Below are 21,827 nucleotides of genomic sequence, written 5' to 3'. Positions count from 1 at the left end.
TGTCTTTCCAGTCTACTGTGTGAAAAGAATAAAAAAGGATTAACTTTCTATCCTTTCTTTTAATATTATATTTAAGAAAAGAACAAAAAATTGATTATTTTTGCCATTCAATTTATTTGAAAGGTGGAGAATTAATTTTCGTCTTCCCAGAATATCTATGTTTACATTATAAACATTAAATTATGTGTTTATATTATATGTTCAGATTATAAGCTGATTTCTGTTGAAAACTACACGTTTGTGGGTTTATATATAATATGCCTATTAAATAAAGAGATACTCTGCAACCTTTTTTCAAAATTTTAAAGGAATCAAGAATTCTCATGTCTTTTGGGTTGCGTTCAATATTACAGGAACAATTAAATCCTCAAACGAAATTCTATTGCATAATTTCTTTTACTAATGAAAATTTCGTTTTAGTAAAAAGTTTTTTATAATTAATACTAAAATCCAAGAGAACTTCATCCTTCATCAAACTTAAGTTGACATTTTTATCTTTTTTTTTTTAAATTATAAATTTCAATGGTGTAAAAAGTGAATTGTATTTATTTCAAATAACATTTTGTAAAATGCTTAAAGGTGTAAAAATGAACCCAGAATGAACTTTTTAATTTTGAACTGAATGCAATGAACAGTGCGCCAGATTAAAAAAGGCATCACCCTCAATAACTTTCGTCCTAATCATGCTTTTTTCACGTACTGTGCCAATCTTAACGGTTCAAGGGGGTGACCTCAAATATGCTAATTAATTAATACTAACTATTTATTAAGTTACGAAATCGGACATAAGAACGCACTTTCACTAAATAAACATATAATTTCTTTTTATATATTTCTGACACTCAAAGTGCTAGGTTGTAGACAAAATTTCGAAAAAAATACGCCATGAATCTAATAGCTAGGAAAAGAAAAGAAAACCATCAAAACTAGATAAATCGCAATGGCCGAGAAAGGCAAATCAGGAAAAAATGGAGCCACTATTTCCAGATTGTGGCTTTTCAATTATAACAGAAGTACTTAATGAGTGGGAGAAAGGAGGAATCCATACTTATATTTTTTTTAAAATTGGTATGGCGCTAATGTCGTTGCAAAGTTCCAAAAATTTTCTGTTTTCTCTTTTAAAATAGGTTCTTTTTTCAAGTTTTAAAATAGTTATTTCTTTTGTTAATTATAAAAGCTTGTCTATTTAAAGTAACTTTTTGTTGCCCAAAAATTATTTAATGCTGAGTTCTTACTCTGACTGAAGCTCTGGAATTACCCTTGAATGTAGTTTTCTAGGAAATCATTTAGCATTTTTAATTTAATAGGTGTTAAAAAATTGTAAATTTTTTTTAATAATTACTCATTCATTTTTAAAAAGTAAAAAAAAGTGCAATATGAACATTTTTAAACTTAAATAAAAACTAAGTAATATTTTGCTATAGATTTTGAATTTTTTAAATTGAAACATAACAAAGATAAAATAATAAATAAATGGTTTTGAGATTATATGTAGAGTCTAATGGTATAGATATAGATAATGAATACATATTCATGTTACTATCATTTAACCTTTAAAAATTTTATTTTTTAAAAAATTCTAAATTGGTTAGTTGGTGTAAAATTTTGAAAAATTACTGATAAAGCATATGTCTACCCCTCCTAATAATACGCCCAAAGATGTAATAGTAGACAGCCTGCTTTGTTCCATATTTTAATGACGTTTTTCTATGCTCTTTGTAATAACTGATTTTTTTTAAAAATAAACGTTTGGTTGATTTTTGTCTTTTCTTTTGTAATATATTTAATTACATATTATATGCTACACTTGTTTAATTAACGATATTCAGACAATATAAGAACATCCATATACATGCAATTATCACTCTTTGGGCAACTTTACATATTATTATTCAAATAAGCCTCTCTCCCAATAACACCATTATCAGTGACAAAAATATGCACTTTTGCTTATTTCCTGAGTTTTTCAAAATAATTTATATACAATTTCTTAGCTTTAAATGTATGCATATTGTTTGTTTTTGAAATGTTTTCATAGCATTGTAGTATCTTTATAAACATTTCTTTAAGAACTAGAAAATAAATTCAAGGTATCTTAACTAGAAGTTGATGTTCAATAACAAATCAAAAATAAGGTGAGTGCAAAAGGGTACCAATATTAAAAGACATTCTTATAGAAATGAAGAATCAAACTCAGCTTAACCTAAAATGATAACAATATATATGGGCAATCTTGAATTTCCTGCTGGTTCTTCATCAGTACAAATATTTTCTGTGTGCATCAGCATTAAAAAATTATTTCAACAATTGTAATTAAAATATATACAATTCAACTGGAAAATAAAATCTTAGTCACAATGATACAAATTTCATCAGATAAAAAATACCTATTTTTCTTTTATATGTATATTTTAATTATTTTTTCTTTCAATGGTGTAATATTGGATAAAAATGTGAATTACCTTGTTATACTTTGTAATAAATTTAGAATAAAAAAAAAAAAAAGACTTTCTAAATAAATGAAATGCTAGACAAGATTGTGAATCTTGTATTCTCAAAGATACACTGCAAAAATTCCTAATTTGCTTTAACCTGTAAGAAAAGCTTTAGTTGAATTAACTTTCAAACAGAAAGAAAGAAAAAATAAAGTTTTTAATAAGCACTGGGGCAATTTTCTTAACCGAAAAAAAAGTTATTGTTGTGATAATGGCTTATTTTATTATTTGTAAATGTGATATAACGTATAATTTTTCCTCCTTTTCCCTTCTTCACTCAGATACTTCCCAAAATCACAATTGGCCAAATAAATGGTAACCAGTTAACAACACAAAAGAAACATTTATTAATAATGATAAAAGATTAGAAAATTAATATGATCAAGACATCTAAACAATTCGCTTCCGCTCTCCATCAGAGCGTTCCCTCCTCTGTCTTTTTACAACATCTACCTTGATGACAGCGCCATCACAACATGGAGGCATGACACCCCCCCCCCCGACAAGATTGCGCTACACCTGGTATAGCGAAATCTGATCCACACAAAAGGATAATATATATATAAAAATATATTTAACACTTAATTGTAAATAAAACATATGAATAGAATACTTGTTACAATCACTTACACATAAAATATGCGAAATGAAAATAGTAGAACTATGACAGATTTATAGTTGCCTGGTTATAACACATAATATATACAAATCAAATTTCTATAAAACTGGTATATATAAACAATTACAGATGAAAAGGATCCTTGAGGTCCAGGAAGACCCATCAGTCCTCTTTCCCCAGGAAACCCTCTTTCTCCTCGACTTCCTTGAGATCCAACTAAACCTGCAACTCCAGGTGTGCCAGGTTCTCCGTTTTTACCTGGCTGACCAATTCCTCCCGCAAGACCAGGTATACCCTGAAAGCCACGAGACCCTTGAGGACCAGGTTCACCTTTTGCACCTGTATCACCCTGAATGCCTTGAGGACCTGGATTTCCTTGAGGTCCAACTTGACCAAGTGCACCCTTCTCTCCTGTTTCTCCTTGTAAACCAGTGAGACCAACTAATCCCATCGGACCAGGCTCTCCTTGTCTACTCTGTGGGCCATTGAGTCCCATTGGTCCAGAATCACCTCTTTCTCCTTTAGGGCCAGAAGGACCAAAATCACCTCTTTGCCAAATAAATGGTAACCAGTTAACAACACAAAAGAAACATTTATTAATAATGATAAAAGATTAGAAAATTAATATGACCAAGACATCTAAACAATTCGCTTCCGCTCTCCATCAGAGCGTTCCCTCCTCTGTCTTTTTACAACACCTACCTTGATGACAGCGCCATCACAACATGGTGGCATGACAGTAAATATCAACAACATGTATTATTTCCAATCATGAACTATAATGTAAGTTGAAACAGATATTTAGATAAAGGTTTTAATATTACAACATCATTAGTTTAATTAGTTTTTTTTTATTTATAGAAGTGAAAAAAAAATTATTTTTTTAATTATTTTTAAAGAAAATTATAAATATTTAAACACAAAGCATTGCACTAAATTAAAATTTAAAGTTCAAATTTGTAAATTGAGGGTTTTTCTATTCATTTTACAAAGTGTAGGTGTACTGGTTGAAGACATTATCTGAAACTAAATAAGTAAAAAATTACGTTCACTAAGACTGAGATCACTACCAACAACTAATTTAGAGTGTGATTGTATAAGAAAGTGATGGTATAAGGATTTATTTTCTCCATCCATTTTATAAAAAAATTCGTGATTGTATAATTGTACAAAAATTTATCGTTAAAACAAAACTACATGATTATATAGTATTTAAAAATCTATGAAAATGATGTAAACAAATGTTAATCTTATCATTTTTTGGACAAGAATGTAGATTAAATAATGAATCATTAGAATAAAAGCAATTTACATTTATTAAATAAAAAAATACATTTATCAAAGTAAGCTTGATGGTTGATCTTTTTTCTTCCTATTTTTCTTAGTATTTTTCCGACCTTTAAGCTTTTGTATAGAATACTTGTTAGGCAGTTCAACCTGAAATAAGCATTCACATGGTTAAATTCATTTCGATAATTTTTTCATGATTACAAATACATAAAAATCTGCGCAAAAATATCAAAAACAGAAAATGGTATGAAAAAAGAAGGATAAAGAAGTAACTTTTAATACAGATATTTCTTTTTAAAGCTAAAACAAAGATAAAGCAATTAGGGGCCATGCCTTTAGATTCCTATTACCCATACTGCAAAGGCTTGGAAAGCTTAAATTGTTTAAATACAGCCCATAACGATATCCTTATTTAGATTATTAGAAACGATATCCTTATTATAATGCATTAATATACATTCTACATTTTTTACTAATTGGTTTTTATCAGTTATAAAAGAATTTTGGAAATAATTCATAATTTAAATTGATTGATTTTTCATTTTCATAAAGTATAGTTTCGTTCATAGTATAATTTCGAAGTATAATTTCGTTCATTCGCTAGGCAAGTTTTTTAAATTACGTACATGAATGTTTATTAAAATTTATGATTACTGGTTTAAATGATTTATGTTTAAAGACAATTTGTTTATTGTTAAGCAAAGTTTTAGCTGAATGTTAAACCATTCAACTGGGGTCAGATTTGTTCATGCCAAAAGTGTGATGTTGCAAATTTGTAAAGTTCTACCAAAGCCACTTTTGATTTTCTCCTTAAAAATGTAGTTAGTTGATTTTCTAAATCTGGTATAGAAAAATGCTCTGACTAATTCAGATCAATTTAACTTTACAAATATGATTGCAGCAATTCAACTAAAATTAATTACTGAACTAAGTTGTTATGCTTATAACCTAATTGACAATTGTTTTCGCTAGCCTATTTGACCTCAGAAATGTATATAGTGTAACTAATCATCGTCAAAATAAATGGTGTTAAAAAATATATCAACGAGAATTTGTTTTTGAGCTGGGCATCTACATATTATTTAATAAAAAATAAATAAACAAAGCATTCAAAAACAGAGATTTTTAATAACTACAAAAACAGTTAAACTTATGCAAGTTTTAATTATTAAACTACTAAATTTTGAAGGCTTATAATAATTCAGTTTATATAGTTTAACTTTAAAAATTATAATAGTTTTATATAGATTTATTTGGGGCACTTAACCAATTAAGTTTAGAGTCTCGGAACAAGTATAACTCATTCAATCTACTTAAACTAGCATTGAATAGCAACACGTTTGTCGCAGGAGAGCAACGGTTAGAAGAAATAGCAAAAATATTTGTTCCAAGCGCAATGGAATAATAACTAAATGGAATAGTAACTAAAATACTTTTATTGGTAATCTTATAAAGGTTGAATAATAAATAGTTTAAGATTATAACAACAATTTAAAACAAATTCATTTCTTATTATCAGCTTTACTCTGATTATTCAAAATCAAGCAATTATGCATACCTCTTTTTCTTCCTTTGCTTTCAGTTTCTCTGCCATCAGTTCCTTGTAATTTTTATATTCCTTTTTTGGAGGCTAAAAGTGCAAAATTACCTAAATTACTTGTTCAGAAAGAAATAAAAACCAGCATATTTTTTCACCATTTAAATCTTTATTAATAAATACAAAACTAATTTTAATATATAATAAAAACGTAATACATCATAAGAATTATATATAGTTTCTAAATTTATATTTTCAATGATAAAAATACCAATGATAAGACAATTGAAAACATTATTAACTATTGTTATAGAAAAGTAATTTATCTTGAAGTATGTAAATAAATTGGGTAGTTGTTTTCTACCTATTTAATCCATACACCTTTCAAAATACACTTACATTTTATATAATTCAATATCTTTTATAAATTAAATAACAAAAAAAATTTAGAAATAACATAACTTAAATTTAAGTAGCTTTTTTTCGCATGCAAAAATTCAATAATTAAAAAGGAGCAAATTAAACTGTTTGTGAATTAATTCTCTGCCCACTCCTTGAGGGCTAGGATTATATAAAAGAGGATAGACATAGGAATTTTTAAAGTAAGTATTTAAAATTCTGTCAAAAAGAATTATGATTTACATGGTAAATGATTTATTTAACTGTGAATCCAGTTAAAAAGCTTTCTTAAAACAATTTATAAAATTATTTCAGAACACTTTAAGGACTTTCTTTATAGGAAAAGTAATGATAAAATATTTTTATTTATATGCACCATCAATAACTTATATTTATTTATATACAGCTTGTAAACATCTTTACAAAGCCAAACATTGAACCCAACTCCCTAAAGTTGTCGCTTCAATATTTCAGAACAAATGCATTGCTAATAAAGTTTTTATAACATGATTTTTTTGAAGTAAATTATTTAAGAATTTTGCATGTTTTTTATTCAAATAAGTCTTAAAAAATAATTTGTACTTCACTTGTTTTCAAAAAACATCCAAAATTTTATTTAGAATTTTATAACAACATAAAATTGAAGCAACACACTATCATTAAATTAAAATGTTAATTTTAAACTACCATAAAAGTAAGTGAAACAACTTTTCCACCAGCCTTACAAAGCCAAAAGCTTTTTTCTTCATATAAAAGTAATTCCTCAACATTTCCTTTCACATTTCATTTCCATGTAAAGAAATGTTTCATTTTATACAGTCGACAATTTAAAAAAAAAAAATGACTAAATGCAATAAAATTAATTCAAAGAGAAAATTCAATGAAATTTTTAAGATTAAAGGAAAGTACACTTTCGTTAGCTGCCTATTTTTTAAACCTACTGACCAAGTAATAAATTAACAAAAAATCATAAAAGAAACAACATTGAATAGTTTTAAAAGGTCAAAAATTACTTTAGCTCCTAGTCTTATAGCCATTGCTATTTTGTCTTGTTTCTTTCTCTCTTTTTGAAAGCCATTTACTGCAAACCTCATCAACTCATAACGTGCTCTCTTTATGTTGAAAACTTTACAGTTTTCCTCTTCTTTTTCAACAGGATCTTTTTTGAGGAGAGGAGCTTCATGCACTCTTTCTTGCTTTTTCGTCTAAAATAAAATAAAACAGGTAAATGTTTTAGCATTGTTCAAGTTTTAGCATTTATCTAGTTAAACAATACAAAAATTTTATTTCTCTTAACAAGACAATAAAATTTATGGTATAGATTTGGGAGACATCTGCACCTATTTTTTGGGATTTTTTTTTTATTGCCAAGTTTGTGATAAATAATAATAATGTGGTGTTAGTTAGAATATAATCATCACAGTGATTGAGATGAAATTATGAGAGAATCATACATATAGAATGACATAGGTGAGATTATATTGGATATTAGAGGTGGATATCTAACATTGTTCGCATATAGATTTGACAGATTGGTGAAGATGATTAACGCAATTAATGTTTTAAATGGCCTTTTGTTTTTCCATATAAAAATTTTTGAGAGAATTTAATTATTAAATTTTTGTTTTAGGATTGAATTTTTAGTGTGACATTAATTTCCAACAGACTGATTAGTAAGGTAGGTGTTTTGTGAAGTGCTTTTAAGTTGCATTTGAGTGAGTTTGAATGTTGTTTTTTTTAAATGTATTTTTATGTTACGTAAGGTTCCTCTTAAAAAATAGTTAGTTTTTTTTTTTTTTTTTTTTTTGGAAATAGGGACTGGTGAGAAAATTTTTTCTATAGTTTTCTGCAGAAACTGAAGATTTGTTATGGTTGGTAGTTTCTGTAAAGTATTTTGTTTTTCATAACGACCTCTTGTGGATTTGTTTGATCAATGATGATGACAAATAGAAAATTTTAAATATTTGTGGATTGCTCTTATGAATAATTATGTGCTTAGCTTGAAAATTTCTGGAAATGAAAGATTCTCTGGCAGTGAGGTGAGTTTCTTAAAATTCATATTTTGGGGGACTTTAAGTTGTAATTCTTTGTTAATTTTATTCAGAAAAATCTGTTGTGTAAGGGTAATAATACGTTATTGATCTGCAGTAGTTTTTTATCTATATAACATTTAAAAAATGAATTTGTTACGTAAAATTCATCTAAAATGTGTGCAGATTCTTTGCAAATCTGTTGTCTACGGGTAATAATTTGTCCTGAATCTGCAGTACTTTTTTCCTTTCATCATCATATCTGGCTAGACAGCCCAGGGTGGGCCAGTGCCTCCCTTTGAATTCGAATCCACTTCTCTCTACTTTTGACACTTGTTCGCCAGTTTTTCTCCTTTAGAGTAAGGAAATCAGTCTCAACTAAATCCAGCCATCTCAGCCTCGGTCTACCTCTTTTCCTGTTCGTTAGGGGTTTGTGTAATAGGATTTTCTTTAAATTTGAGTCATCATTCCTTCTGAAAATGTGAGCTGCCCAGTTCATTCGATTTATTTTTATGAATTTCACAATATCTGGCTCTCTGTGGATTTTATACAGTTCAGTATTATATCGTCTTCTCCAGGAATTATTTATTTTTATCCCACCAAGGATGGCCCTCAAAACTTTTCTCTCAAAAATGGCTTTTTTCCTTTATGTAATGTTAAAATTGATGTTTCTTTTATGGTTTGTTGCCGAGTTAAGTGACAATGTTTAAGGTTAAGTGCCACTGTCTGGTATACCCCACACTGATATTTTTTTAAGGTTAAGTACCATTGCTTAAAATTGACGGTGATATGAGTGAACTTAAAATTTTGTAGGGTTGCAATATTTTACTCCGTTTTCGCATCAGCTTGCCTGGGGGCTAACATTTGCCATTCATTTGCTGTTATTTATGAATTGTCTGTTTTATGCTTTAAAAAAAAAATAGCAGCAAAAGAAGTGATATAGAAAAGAATTGAGAGTTGCATTATTTCCTTCTGCTTTTGGCATGTCATGAAAGAGGCACCAATACAAATGAGCTAAAAGTGGTTGGTGAGAAAAAAAATCATCAAGTTGTATTAGGTGCTGATGCCTGACAAATCTACTCCAAATTCATTATTTTTTTAAACATTGAAAATTTTTTTTTTGTAAAGACTGATTATATTAACATATCTTTTAGACATCTTTAATGTGGAATCTATAAAAAGTGTGGTGTAATAATCTTATTTTAATTACTAAAGAAACTTTTTGATAAGTTTAAACTCTGATATCAGAATTTATTGAATCGATTTGCACCAAATTATATGCAGTGCTCATTGTAAGAGACCTGCCACCAAACTCACAACATTGCTTAGAAGAAAGTTAGAATAATAGAAAAATGATCATATTTTCCAATGGAAGCTGAATCACCAAAGAAGGGTAGGAAAACACAAAAATTTAAGTAGAACTCAACTGTACACATTTGAATGAGAAGGCAACAAAGAGAATGAAAAAGAAAGAAATATTACAAATTGAATTTTTAAAACAAAGAAAAATTATTCCAAAATAAAGTGTTTTTTACTTATTTTTTAATAAACAGAATGCTTATCTTAAGTAAAAGATCATAATAATAATAACAAACAATTCTACTGTTTGATAGTTTACAGATGATTTAAAGTATAGTTTAATAAGGAAAACTTTTATTATAAAAAATTGAATAATGAGATTAAGTAACAAGGATATAAATAATTTATTCATAATTTACTAAATTTATTCAGTCATGCAAGTTTTTTTACATTGCACAAATTTCAGCATTGAAGATTTCTGCCTAAAAATAATATTTGATGATTAATGTAGCCCACATTCTTAGGCTAGATTAAGCTTGTAAACTTATGAAATTCCAATAAAAAAGGAAATCTACTCTAAAGGAATGCACCAAAAATTGGCTTATTTAATTTAACCTACAAACTTCGATAATTATTAAATAATAAAACTGTCGATATATATTCTACATCTATCAAGGGAAAATAGAAATCATTAGTATTTTTTAAAATTAAATTTTTTTTTCCAATCTAAATCAAATGGATCATTGGAAACTCTGAGTTTGTGATGTTTCTGTATTGATACCTGTTAGCGTCAGCTACCTTTGCCAAAGCCTTTTTTAATTTGTAAAAATTAAAACAAAAAACATGAAGCAGTTTGCCTGTAGGAAGTTTATTTTGGTTTATATTTTTCTTGGACCCTTCCTCTGATTTTCTTTTCTTTCTTTATTTTTTGTTTCTCATGTGCTATTACCCGGCTATCTCCAAAATTTGGAAATTTCTTTTAGCACAATTTTACTAATAAAAAAATCCTTGCAAAGAATTTTTCCATTTTATTATAAGGCTGTTCTTTCATCCGAACTTAACTATACATAGAAATAACATCATATTCCTCTTAATGTAAATAATTTTATTTTGCTCAAATCTCTTACATATTATTGTATTTATATCAAGTAAAGTAGATACTTTAGACTTCATTTTAAGCTAGACATTAGTTTGCAGCTGAAAGGAAGCCAGTTTATGTTCGTTTATAATGCTGCTACTTGGGAGAACTTAAAAGTAATACTGGGAAGAACTTAAAAGTATAAATCCTTCAGTAATTGAGAGCATTTTGGAAACAGAGCTTTATATTAAGTTAAATAGCTTACAAGCTTATTTCGTTACTAAACAAACACAGAAGAAATGTTCAAAACTTATATGAGTTTTAACATAAGCAATTATCTCTTATACGATTAAAATAAAGAAAAAAAATACTAAAATTCAAAAGGCGAATGAATTAGACAAGATATTTTGCTTTTATAGAAGGCCTTGTTTATATTACTAAAGATAAATTGCATCTTTAATTTTATAATTTCTTAAAATATAGAATAAGAATATATTATATACTTTTTTTCTACCACAAAATCTCTCATTAAATTCCACAACTTCTACAGTATTGCAATGCTTAGAAGACATCTTTTTCTAATTTTCCCCCCAAAAAATCGTTTGAAATTTGTTATTGATAAAGAAATAATCATTCAACATCAAATTTAATTACAAAATCGAAGCACTTCATATCCTCAATGCTCTCTTTGGTTTGTTTGTAAATATTTAAAATGAAAGTCAAAGTTTAAAATTTAAGAATGTTTTTCTTTTTTCTTGCTTTTGAGGCGAACTTATAGCTAAGATAAGTACCTGTTTTCATTTTTCAGAAATGGCAACAACAAAGAATTCTGTTGTCTGTCTATTGATAGTCTTCGAAAGTTTAGAGAAGTTAGTCAAGCTATTAAGATGGTAATTCATTTCATGATAATGCTTTTCTCTGTTATACCCATTCGAAATGAATCAATTTTTTTCAAAGTTTAACTAATCTGCTGCTTTTAATTGCAGCAATTTTTATCAAAATGAGTGTCTTTCACGATTTTCAAAAAGCCTGGGCGCAGCGATTCCCAGGGTGTGAATTACCTCAAGCATGGGAAGAAGATGTTCGTGCTAATTTAGCTAAACATCGACAGAAAGTTATCGATTTAAATCAGGAATTAGAAAAAGAACAATTTTATGTGGAATATTTAGAGCATTTACTTGCTGCGGTGGAACGCGTTAAGCAAAATCCAAAATTTTCAAATGTGGAATATGATAACGTAGCTGTTATTGAAGAAAGTGAAAGTGAGTCTAAATATGACGATAAAAATGTGCCAAAAACAAGCAGCAACGAAGAAATTCGTTTCAAAGATTCAGATATTAGTAAGCTAGATTCCGAAAGTGATACCAATGATCAAAACAGTTATATCACTGTCATATCTGTCGGCGGATCAAATCAAGCTGATGACGGTACTTTGCTGTCTCAAAAGTCTAATGATAGTCAATCTAGTAATTCTCTTGATAGAAAAGGTGTAACTAATGAAGAAGTTGATGTAGAGATAATTAACAATTCTCAAAAAAAGAAACCGCCTGCTCCTCCTAAGAAGCCTAGGAAATCAATACCTGTTCAGGCTGTTCCGCCTGTTATTAAAGCTGATGTAATTGAGTCTACTAATGAAAAAACAATTATTGAAAAATGCACAGATGCTGATAATAATGATTTGCTAGTGAATAGTTCATTGATCAAAGACCCAGATAATGTAATTATCAATAACTCATCCTTAACTAATACATCCTCTTCTACAGCTTCTGAGTATAGAGATGCCTTGAATACTATTGAATCCTTTGAGAATGACAAGTTGGAAGATATGAATTATAGCGATGAGAATATTTATGACACAGTAGCTCCTGATGAAGACGATTCTTCTAGTTCGCATTCTGCTAAAAATTGTGCTAATAAGGAAGATTGTGAAGGAGATTATGTTATGTTTAATGAATCATTTGATGCTTATTCAGAATGTCCTCCACCTGTATCATCACGTTCAAGGATAGCGGAATGTCTTTTTACACAGAAAAGTGTGGAAGAGGAAAGTCCAGAGTTCGCCACTTATATGAATATTGATTATTTTCTCCAAAATCAAAAGGCCACTAAAAATAGACTAGTTCAAGCCGACTCAGTTGGTGGAGATTCTGACGAAGAACACTTTTTACCTTGTGGCTGTTCCAGTGATCAAGAACAAGAACCTGATCGCATTGCAGATTATTCTGAGAAAAAAGTTAGTTGCACATCTGCTCCTACAGATGATGTTTTTGACATGGATTCTGGTAAGTTATTCTCTATATGTGCTCCTTGCTCTGTATAACTTAAAATAAGTAATGTATTGTACAGAGCTCATTCTAGGCAGAAAAAAGGCAGGATGCAAAAGTTTAAAAAAAGGCATTATTATTCAAAAAGGGCAATAATTTCTTTCAATGAGCTTTACATGCTATATGAAAACACATTGTCAATTAGTAAAAGAATTTTTTTTTTTTAACTTTACTAACAGTAGCCAAGCAATCATATTTACTAATTTTTATTAATAAATTAGCATATATATCGAGTTATTGAGCTAATTAGCTTAGTAATTTATTTAAAATGCATGCATATATTAATAAAACAATAAATGTATGTTTTCAAATGTCTGTAGTTATGATTTAATAATAATAAAAATGATTAATAATAATGATTTAATGATAGTGGAAGCAACTGCAAACTTTCAAAGGTAAGTGTAACAAGGGGGTGTGATGGCTATTTTTCCTTTCCCATATAAATCTATGTATTGACAGCAATGACAAACGAAATAAAAAGAGTTGAAAATTTAAGAAATCCATTGTACAGTTAGGAGAAAAAATAAAGAAGGGTTGAGGAAAGAAAGGGCAAAAAGGGCGTGGAGTCTATTACATCAGGGCACTAATTTACATCAGGGGCAGCAGGGTGGATTTTGACTAAAAGCGCAGCAAGATGCTGCGCCCTGTTTACCCTGCTTAGAATGAGCTCTGTATTGTAATTTTATAACATCAACCTTTAATATTTTCATATCGTGCAAAAATTAGATTCTCTAAGCATTTTTTATTCTGCGAATGAAAAAATCCTTATATTGTTGAATCCGTTTCTCATTGATCTTTGATTTTATATCATGGATGATATCAAACTTATTTTCAATATTTTTTGAGTCTAGCTCCTCATTGCCTCACGCTTCACCAATCACTCTACCTTCCTTTGTCATTTGTTGCACTTATTATATTACGATTGTCATCGACTCCTATTGACCATGGGTACGCAGAAGCCAAACATCAAGATAGGAATTAGAAAAATAAAAGAATCGTTAAATAACTATATATTAATAATAATTATCCTATTAACTATTAATAAAAAAACTTTTCTGTGCAATTGCAGAACATTATTTCATTTTTTTTTATTGTCTGAACTTGGCTGCTTAGCAATGGAGTAAAATTATGTGTTGCTGTCTTGAATTAACCTGGGATTAGAGCTGCAAGTTTGTAGTGGGAAAAAAGACCCAAAATTCGTGGGAAATTTTGAAAATTACACAAATTCTAAACATAAAAAATTTATTATATAAATGATGCAAAAGACAGAAATTGCACAAACAATTAAAAAAGCTTAAAAATACACAACAAAAGTATTTCTTTGAATTTCAAGCAATATTAATATTTTTATTTAAATGAACAGAATTTTGGTACAAAGTATTGTACATTGTCAGATTATTCTCATTTATCTTTCGTCTTTCATCACTTAATACATTTTTATACTTAGAAAACGATGTTTCTGCGTCGAAGCTGTTTATAGGCACCGACAAACTTCGAATTGCCACTTTTGCCAATTTTGGAGCTTTCGGTCTTTGATTTCCAAAACTCAATCAATTTTCCTTCACCAACGCGCAATTCCTTGACCGTTGCTTTGTAAGAAGTAATTGCTGTGAAAACTCCAAACATTCTACATTCAAACTACTAGATACAAGTCCCTACTAACTGCTAGTCCCCCCCCCTTCATCTAGAAACTGATCCATATTTAAGAAATCACAAGAAGTCACCTAGGAAAAATTAACTGGATATGCAGAAAGGCAGTAGAAATTTCATTGCCCAGTGCAATAGCATGTATAACAATTTTTCTGTCTAAGATTTGATTTATAACATTTTCCTTCTTTTGTGATTCCAATTTCTTTTGTACTCTTACTGACTTCAGGAAGGTAATTACCCTCCTTAGGTGTAGAAGGACCACCTTAGTTGACAAGATTGTGATTATCTCTTATCTCTGAACTATTTTCATGTCATTTTGCTATTGATTCACTCCCCTAAATATCTAATCAATTTTACATGTTGAATTTAAAGTTCAGGAAAATAAAAAATTCTGTTTAATAAAAATAATAAATTAAAAAAAAATCACATTTTAAGCAATTCAGGAAAATAAAAAATTCTGTGGAATAAAAATAATAAATTTAAAAAAAATCACATTTTAAGCAATTTTTGCGCAAGTCAAGACATTTTGAGAAATTCACGGATTTTAGGAAAAAAGATGACAAATTCGCAGAAATTCGTGCCGCGACAAACCTGCAGCCCTACCTATGGTTATCTCAAAATACTCATTTGCGACTGCGACTTTGCTTGGCTGTTTTTTGGTTCTATCACCAAATATGTATAGTGTATAGTTTCCTACTCTCCCAATTTATGATTTGAACTTTTCGCAATTTTTGAGAGTCAGGAATCCAAATATGTAAACAAAATATATGTTTATTCAGAGAAAGTACATTTTTGTTTCTGATTTTATGACTTAATAGTTAGCACTATTTAATTAGCATATTTGAAGTCACTCCCAGGAACTAGTAAGGTTGGCGCTTAGTATGTGAAAATCGGATCGTTAGAACGAAAATTTTTCAGGGTGATATATTTTCTGTTTTGCATACTGTACAGATTAATAACTATCCCATTTAATAGTGACTAAACACATTCAAATTTTTTTTATTTAAATAAAAGCTTATGTTATGACTGGTTGAAAATCTGCATCAAACAAGAGCAATATAATTTTATGTACAAAAATTTTAAGTCTCCACTGTTGGGGTTAATGCAGAAGAAAATAGTTTGTCTTGTTTATATGTTATTTTTTAAATCTTTCAGCAAGGCCTTAATTCAAATTCTTTCGCATATTTTAAACAATTGTTTTTCTTGTAATGGAAAATGATGGGTAAAAATTTCATGTCTGCATGTGTAAAAAAAATAAATAAAAAAAAAATCCATATTTTGGAGCTGACCAAACAGTGGCATGCATAAAAGTAAAAAATAATTACTTGGGGTTTGCTACAAGTTATTTCCTTCAATTTGGCACTCTTCTATTATGATTACTTATTTATTTATTTTTTTAAAAAGTTTTCTGTGTGTTCCTACCCCCCCCCCCCAAAAAATGCCAACAATTGGTGATTATTTTGGTGCATTTATTGATATGGAAATCCACTGTTGTCACATTTAAGAGCAGAGCAATTTTAATGATATGGGGAGTACAATACTTAATGAAACGTAGCCAGCTCAAAATATTTTAAAAGCCTTTCAATAAGCCTTAGTATTTTTTAAAAAATACATCTGGCTAGTATTGGACATACAACAGTGAACAGTGCTACTGTTGGACAAAATCCTTTTTGTTTCTTAGGGTACAAATCTTTAGTAAACACAATTTGAATTACAATTTGGTAATAATAATTTAGTTTAAGTAATACGAGTAAAGAATAAGATTAAAAAGATTTAAGTACAAAGTAGTTTAGAGTAATAATCATCATCATATCTGGCTAGACAGCCCAGGATGGGCCAGTGCCTTCCTTTGAATTCGAATCCCCTTCTCTCTACTTTTGACACTTGTTCGCCAGTTTTTTTCCTTTAGAGTAAGGAAATCAGTCTCAACTATATCCAGCCATCTCAGCCTGGGTCTACCTCTTTTCCTGTTCGTTAGGGGTTTGTATAATAGGATTTTCTTTAAATTTGAGTCATCATTCCTTCTGAAAATGTGAGCTGCCCAGTTCATTCGATTTATTTTAATGAATTTCACAATATCTGGCTCTCTGTAGATTTTATACAGTTCAGTATTATATCGTCTTCTCCAGGAATTATTTATTTTTATCCCACCAAGGATGGCCCTCAAAATTTTTCTCTCAAGAGTAATAATTTGGATTAAAAATAATTTTTATAACTCTAATAACCAGTAAATAAGGATGGCTTAAAAACAAGAGAACATTAGAGAATTGGCCTAGTTAAACAAACTTATCTACACAGACACTGTGAATTAATCAATAACAACATGCCAGTATGTAGGTTGTGCTTATTGACTAGTAAAGTGTAATTCAGAATTTCTCTGCTAGAAAACGTAATTTATTTCCACACAATCGTTTCACCCCACTCTCCCCTATGTATTGAATTTGAAATAAGCTTTAGAATGTTTTTTCCATGTTGGTAAAATTAAATGCAGAAATTGAGGTTTACAATTTTTTCATGTTGAAAAAAATAAAAATTAGTGGTAAGAAAGAAATTTGGAAGAAAAACAAAACATTGAAAAATTGATAATTTTTTTTTCATATTTTACTGCTAGGGATGCACTAAATATTCAATCTTGCTAAAATATTTGGTTAGGCCAAATAATTTCCTTCTCTCTACTACTAAAATGATAGATTTACAGGACCTAACTACTCTTTATGGTGAAGTGGACCTAGACCTTGAGCTTCGTTTTAGTGTCCCTCTCAGAAAAATGCAGTTTTTAATTTTCAAAGGTTGTAAATAAAAAAGTTACCTTTTTAAAAAAAAAAAAAATAAAACTTTAATAAATTAGCAAAACTTATATATAAAATTTTAAAATATCATTTCTTGTAACAAAAAAAAGAAAAATCCTGAATTGTGAATTTTGTATAAAATATACCAATGGTATTTTTTGAAGATAAGTAAAAACATTGAAGTCCAATTATATTGTTCATTTACGTATAGTATAAGCATAGAAAGAAGATTTTTGTACTTTAAAGTAGTTAATAATAAGAAATCAAATTTTGTTTCACAAAATGTAAATAACACTGTTAAAAATAAATAATAAAAACAGATATTTGTGCCCCTTCAGTCACTGTGCTCAAGCCACTAGGACTTTAAGCACGTACAACAATAAGGCCCTGTTCATTTATATAAGAAGGGTATATTAAAAGAATTAATGCTAAAAAGCTGAACAGTCATCAAGTTCTAGATCCCCTTTTAATAGTCAAAATAGTAATACATTGTATTGTATGAAATTAAATATACTTAAAATTAGTAGAAATTAATCAAAACTGTAGAATGCATATGAGACTTTTTTAAAAAATACAGAGGGGGCTACAGAAAAGGGGAAGAAAGCATGTCCATTCAATAATATAATTGGATTTTACATTAATATATTCTTCTTTTTGCCAACAATAATACTCTATGAGGAGAGTGAAGCATTCTAAAGGAAAATAAAAGAGTGTGGACAGGGGGATACTATACCAGGAAGAGATCATGCTTTTTTTTTGGGGGGGGGGGAGTTCAAAGGCGCTTAAATAGTAAACCCACATAGATCTTCGGAATTGACAGAATTCAAGAAATTCAGTTCCACTGGTAGCACATGCGTCTATAGGAACATAGTAAAGCCCTAAGATAAGAAGTGTCAGAAAAACTAGAATCTATAAGGAAAATTAAGCAGATTGTTACACAAAAATTTATATAAACTCAATTAAAAGATCCCAAACTTTTTGTTATTAAAGCCTATTAGAATAAAATTCAAGCTCAGATTTCAATAGTCATTTTGTTCAATAAACCTTGCAACTTAATACACTGTTTATCTATTTTTTTAAAAATCTAGTCATTTTTTGGATGCTTTAAATTTAGTTCATGTTTCTCGCCAGATTGTTTAGTAGTAATATGTTAATTCTTAATAGCAGGCTGGAACTGGAAATATGACTGTAAATTTTAAGTAAAACTCTTCATAAGAGTGTATATATGAGCCATTTGTTCTTAAGTAATAATTTTGAAATGGTTAAGTTACATACCGTTTTCTATATGTTTTTCCTAAACAAGACAAGAAGAGTGCATGAGTGCTTGACACACAATGTCTAACATTCATTTTCTAAATTGAATATTCAGGTGGAGACCGATCGATCCTATGTCGAGTAGGTTAAAGATGGGGTACAATGCAAAAACAAGGTAGAGGCTAGTATAACATGGGCACCTAGAAGCTATTGTTGACGTATGCCTGTTTAGGCAGAGGGAGTGCGATTGTTCTTGTTTTACAGTGGCTCCATCTATGGCTAAGGATTCGACTTCTGCCACACCATACGACACACCCGTTTATAGGACGGATCCATTCATACATCCATTCATTCATCCACAGATCGTAATTTTGACCTGAATCAGAGAACGATTGATCTCCAATCCAGTACCCCCAGAGGTACTGATTTGTTATGGGATTACGTGCGTAACCGATTTAACGTGCATCAGTTACTTTACTGACACGGGGAGTCTTCGGCCGGCGGGGTTCGAACCCACGAACTCTCGGATATGGGCCCAGCGCCCTACCGACCAGGCTATCCCGGCCTAAGCAATGAAAAATTGCACCAAAATACTTTTGATTTTCAAGAAACTGTGGCCTTTTTGCATTTCGATATTTTGCACGATTTTTTTTGGCACGCATAGAGGGTACTGGCTAAAAATGGGCTGAATTTAACCTAACGGTCAATAATAACTACTAATGCAATCAATATTATAAAAAGAATATATTTTCGAAAAGCGTTGTTTCGTGTGGCGAAAGAACCTTTGAAGAACAGCTATACATTTTCATAATCCTCCAACAATTCAACCATTTTGTCATGTCATACGTCAAAAATTAAAAATTTTAATGCTGGTTAATTTTTGATTTAAATGTATATTATTTCATATTTATCTAACCTTTATTAAAATTGTTTTTTTTTAAATTTTTTTTTTAAAAGTGCATGGGTGTAAAATGCATTAAATCATAATAATTGCAGCAAGACAGTCGTATAGTAATTGTAGAATTTGAAAAGTAAGGTCACAAGAGAAGTTTGAACTAAAAAATAAAACTACATACGTTGCTTGAAAAAGAGTGTTATCATTAATTAAATCGTTTTAAATATTCCTAGTATAATTTAATGAAACGCATATTTATTTTTATTTATTTTGTAGAACTTAGAAATTGTCGAATTCTCTAGTGACATAAGAATTGAATTTCAAAATTTGTTTACTTCGATAAAAATGAAGTTAAAGCTAACTGAATATTTTCCCTCCGAAATTCGGAAGAGAAACTACTTATTATGGAATTTTCACACTTAAATCTCAATGATTTTCGAGCACAATGAGAAAATAATTAAGAAAAAATTTAAAATAAATGACATAAAGGGTTTACATTGACAGTGTCTGTCTTTACTCATTTTTTCTATTATTTTTTCGATTTAAGTTAATGAAGAGAGGAAAATTGTTAGTTTATAATTTATTTAAGCATCTGCTTGTAGCAAAGTTTGATATGTGATGCATATGCAAAAATTTTATGATTTGTTAAATAAATTCAAGGTTGAAAGAGCATTAAATGAGATTTACGAGCATCATTTTCAAAGAATATATTTATGTAAGGGAAAAAAAAAGAGAGAGAAAGAAAACCTTGAAAAAGCAAGCCACGGTTTGTGTAGTTACTCCCAAATTCCGGAAGTGCTTATTTTGTTTGACCTATAAATAATTAAATAGTTTAATGTAAGACTGTATTTTCAATGTTTGTAAGTACCGTGATAGAAAAGAAACAAATAAAGAGATTGAGGCGAAGTTTTCTCTATTCCTAGCTAGTCTAAGTAGTAAAATACTTGTAATGGAAAGGTGGGAGTAAGCATATGTTTGACATTCTCCTGCTTTGGTATTTTGGAATTGAAATGTTTGATAAAGCAAGAAATTGTCCAGCAGACTTAAACACAAATTTACTATCTCTCAATTCAATTTTTCTTTTTCAATTTTTCAATTTTTTCTTTTTAAAATTATATTTTTTTCTCTCAATAAGGTCTCGTATTGGAGCATGATATGATTTATAAATCATAACGCTTCCTCTTTATATTCGCTTACACGAACTCACCTCTTCACAACTCCACATTGATATTTTGGTGAATGAATTTTGAATGATATTTTTCATTCATTCTTGCAAACTAACTTTTTTTAAATTTAAACTTTGCACTAAAACTTGTTATTTTAAATATCCTCCTGTAAGCAGTGTTAATGAGCAGATGTTTTCAAGACATAAGAATTTGCTTTTGGACGACCGGCAATCTTTCAATTTTAAGAAACAGCAGGCAATCTTTCAATTTATAAAAAAAAAAAAACATTTGATAATGCAATGCAAATCTGACTGAATATTAATACATTTTTACTTGTCTTTGAGGTATTTTTTTATCATCTATTTTAATTGTTACCATATTTTTTTTATTTAAAATGCAAGTTACGATTTATAATTTGTTCTTTTTAAAAAAAAGTTATAAAAATTTTTTAGACATTATTTTTTATCATTTTGAGGTCATTTTTAATACATATATATGTATTTGCATTTTTTAATAATTTTTAAGTCTTTAACCCTAGCCCTGAATATTAGGATTAAACCTTTAGAGCAGTAAATTTGTTTTTCTGTCTACTCTTGTGAAGGAAAGAGAAAAGAAAGATTTTCAGATAATCGTAATCTACACTTCATCACCCTCTGAAAGCTATTAATATTTCGCCTGACACAATGTTTATAAACAAGTCTAATGCCAGGCCTTTTTTTTTTTTTCATGGTATAATTTTTGTTAGATTTGAAACGGTAGGCTGGCTACTAATTAACTTTCTCCCTGTTTCCACTGCAATGCAGAATTCTTCATATTTTAAACCATTCTCAAAAGAAATGTCTTCACTCAGTTAATGCAAAGGGATTAAATTTCACTACTTGAATAATTTAATCTCTAGAATGACCAAGCTTAGAAAGTGGGTGTGAGAGCTTTTATTGTTTGATTCGATGTAACGCTCTCTTAATGCTTCCATTGTGTTGATCATTGGTGCTTTTTAAATAC

The 21,827-nt window shown here is 29.2% G+C and overlaps 2 protein-coding genes across 2 annotated transcripts in view; one reads left to right on the top strand and one right to left on the bottom strand.

The window, feature by feature from the left end:
* Positions 1-4,412: 4,412 nt before the first annotated feature.
* Positions 4,413-11,463, bottom strand: LOC107453129 (40S small subunit processome assembly factor 1). Its single transcript, XM_016069824.4, has 4 exons — positions 11,251-11,463; positions 7,354-7,545; positions 5,963-6,034; positions 4,413-4,551 (listed from the first exon to the last, which is right to left on the bottom strand). Exons 1-4 carry the CDS (start codon positions 11,317-11,319, stop codon positions 4,453-4,455), a joined length of 432 nt encoding a protein of 143 aa, XP_015925310.2. The 5' UTR covers positions 11,320-11,463; the 3' UTR covers positions 4,413-4,452.
* Positions 11,464-11,578: 115 nt separating this feature from the next.
* The window catches only part of RhoGAP1A (Rho GTPase activating protein at 1A), a 46,171-nt gene continuing 35,922 nt past the window's right edge, over positions 11,579-21,827 (top strand). The window contains exons 1-2 of the mRNA XM_071183652.2: positions 11,579-11,637; positions 11,734-13,029. Coding sequence (XP_071039753.2) covers positions 11,748-13,029 — 1,282 coding nt within the window. The 5' untranslated portion in view covers positions 11,579-11,637; positions 11,734-11,747. The remainder of the gene's footprint in view (positions 11,638-11,733; positions 13,030-21,827) is intronic.

The sequence above is a fragment of the Parasteatoda tepidariorum genome, chromosome 7 (genome assembly GCF_982258835.1).
Source record: "Parasteatoda tepidariorum strain Cologne lab strain chromosome 7, Ptep-v5.0, whole genome shotgun sequence".
Taxonomy (NCBI): Eukaryota; Metazoa; Arthropoda; class Arachnida; order Araneae; family Theridiidae; genus Parasteatoda; species Parasteatoda tepidariorum.
The sequence above is the reverse complement of the archived record's forward strand: the minus strand, read 5'-3'. Positions and strand labels throughout refer to the sequence as shown.

Excerpts from the sequence above, each read along its gene's own strand:
- LOC107453129 (XM_016069824.4), bottom strand. The coding sequence starts at position 11,319 with ATGTCTTCTAAGCATTGCAATACTGTAGAAGTTGTGGAATTTAATGAG. Across the intron at positions 6,035-7,353 it reads CTATAAGACTAGGAGCTAAA|CCTCCAAAAAAGGAATATAA; the intron begins GTAATTTTTGAC and ends TTGCACTTTTAG. Across the intron at positions 4,552-5,962 it reads AAGCAAAGGAAGAAAAAGAG|GTTGAACTGCCTAACAAGTA; the intron begins GTATGCATAATT and ends TGCTTATTTCAG.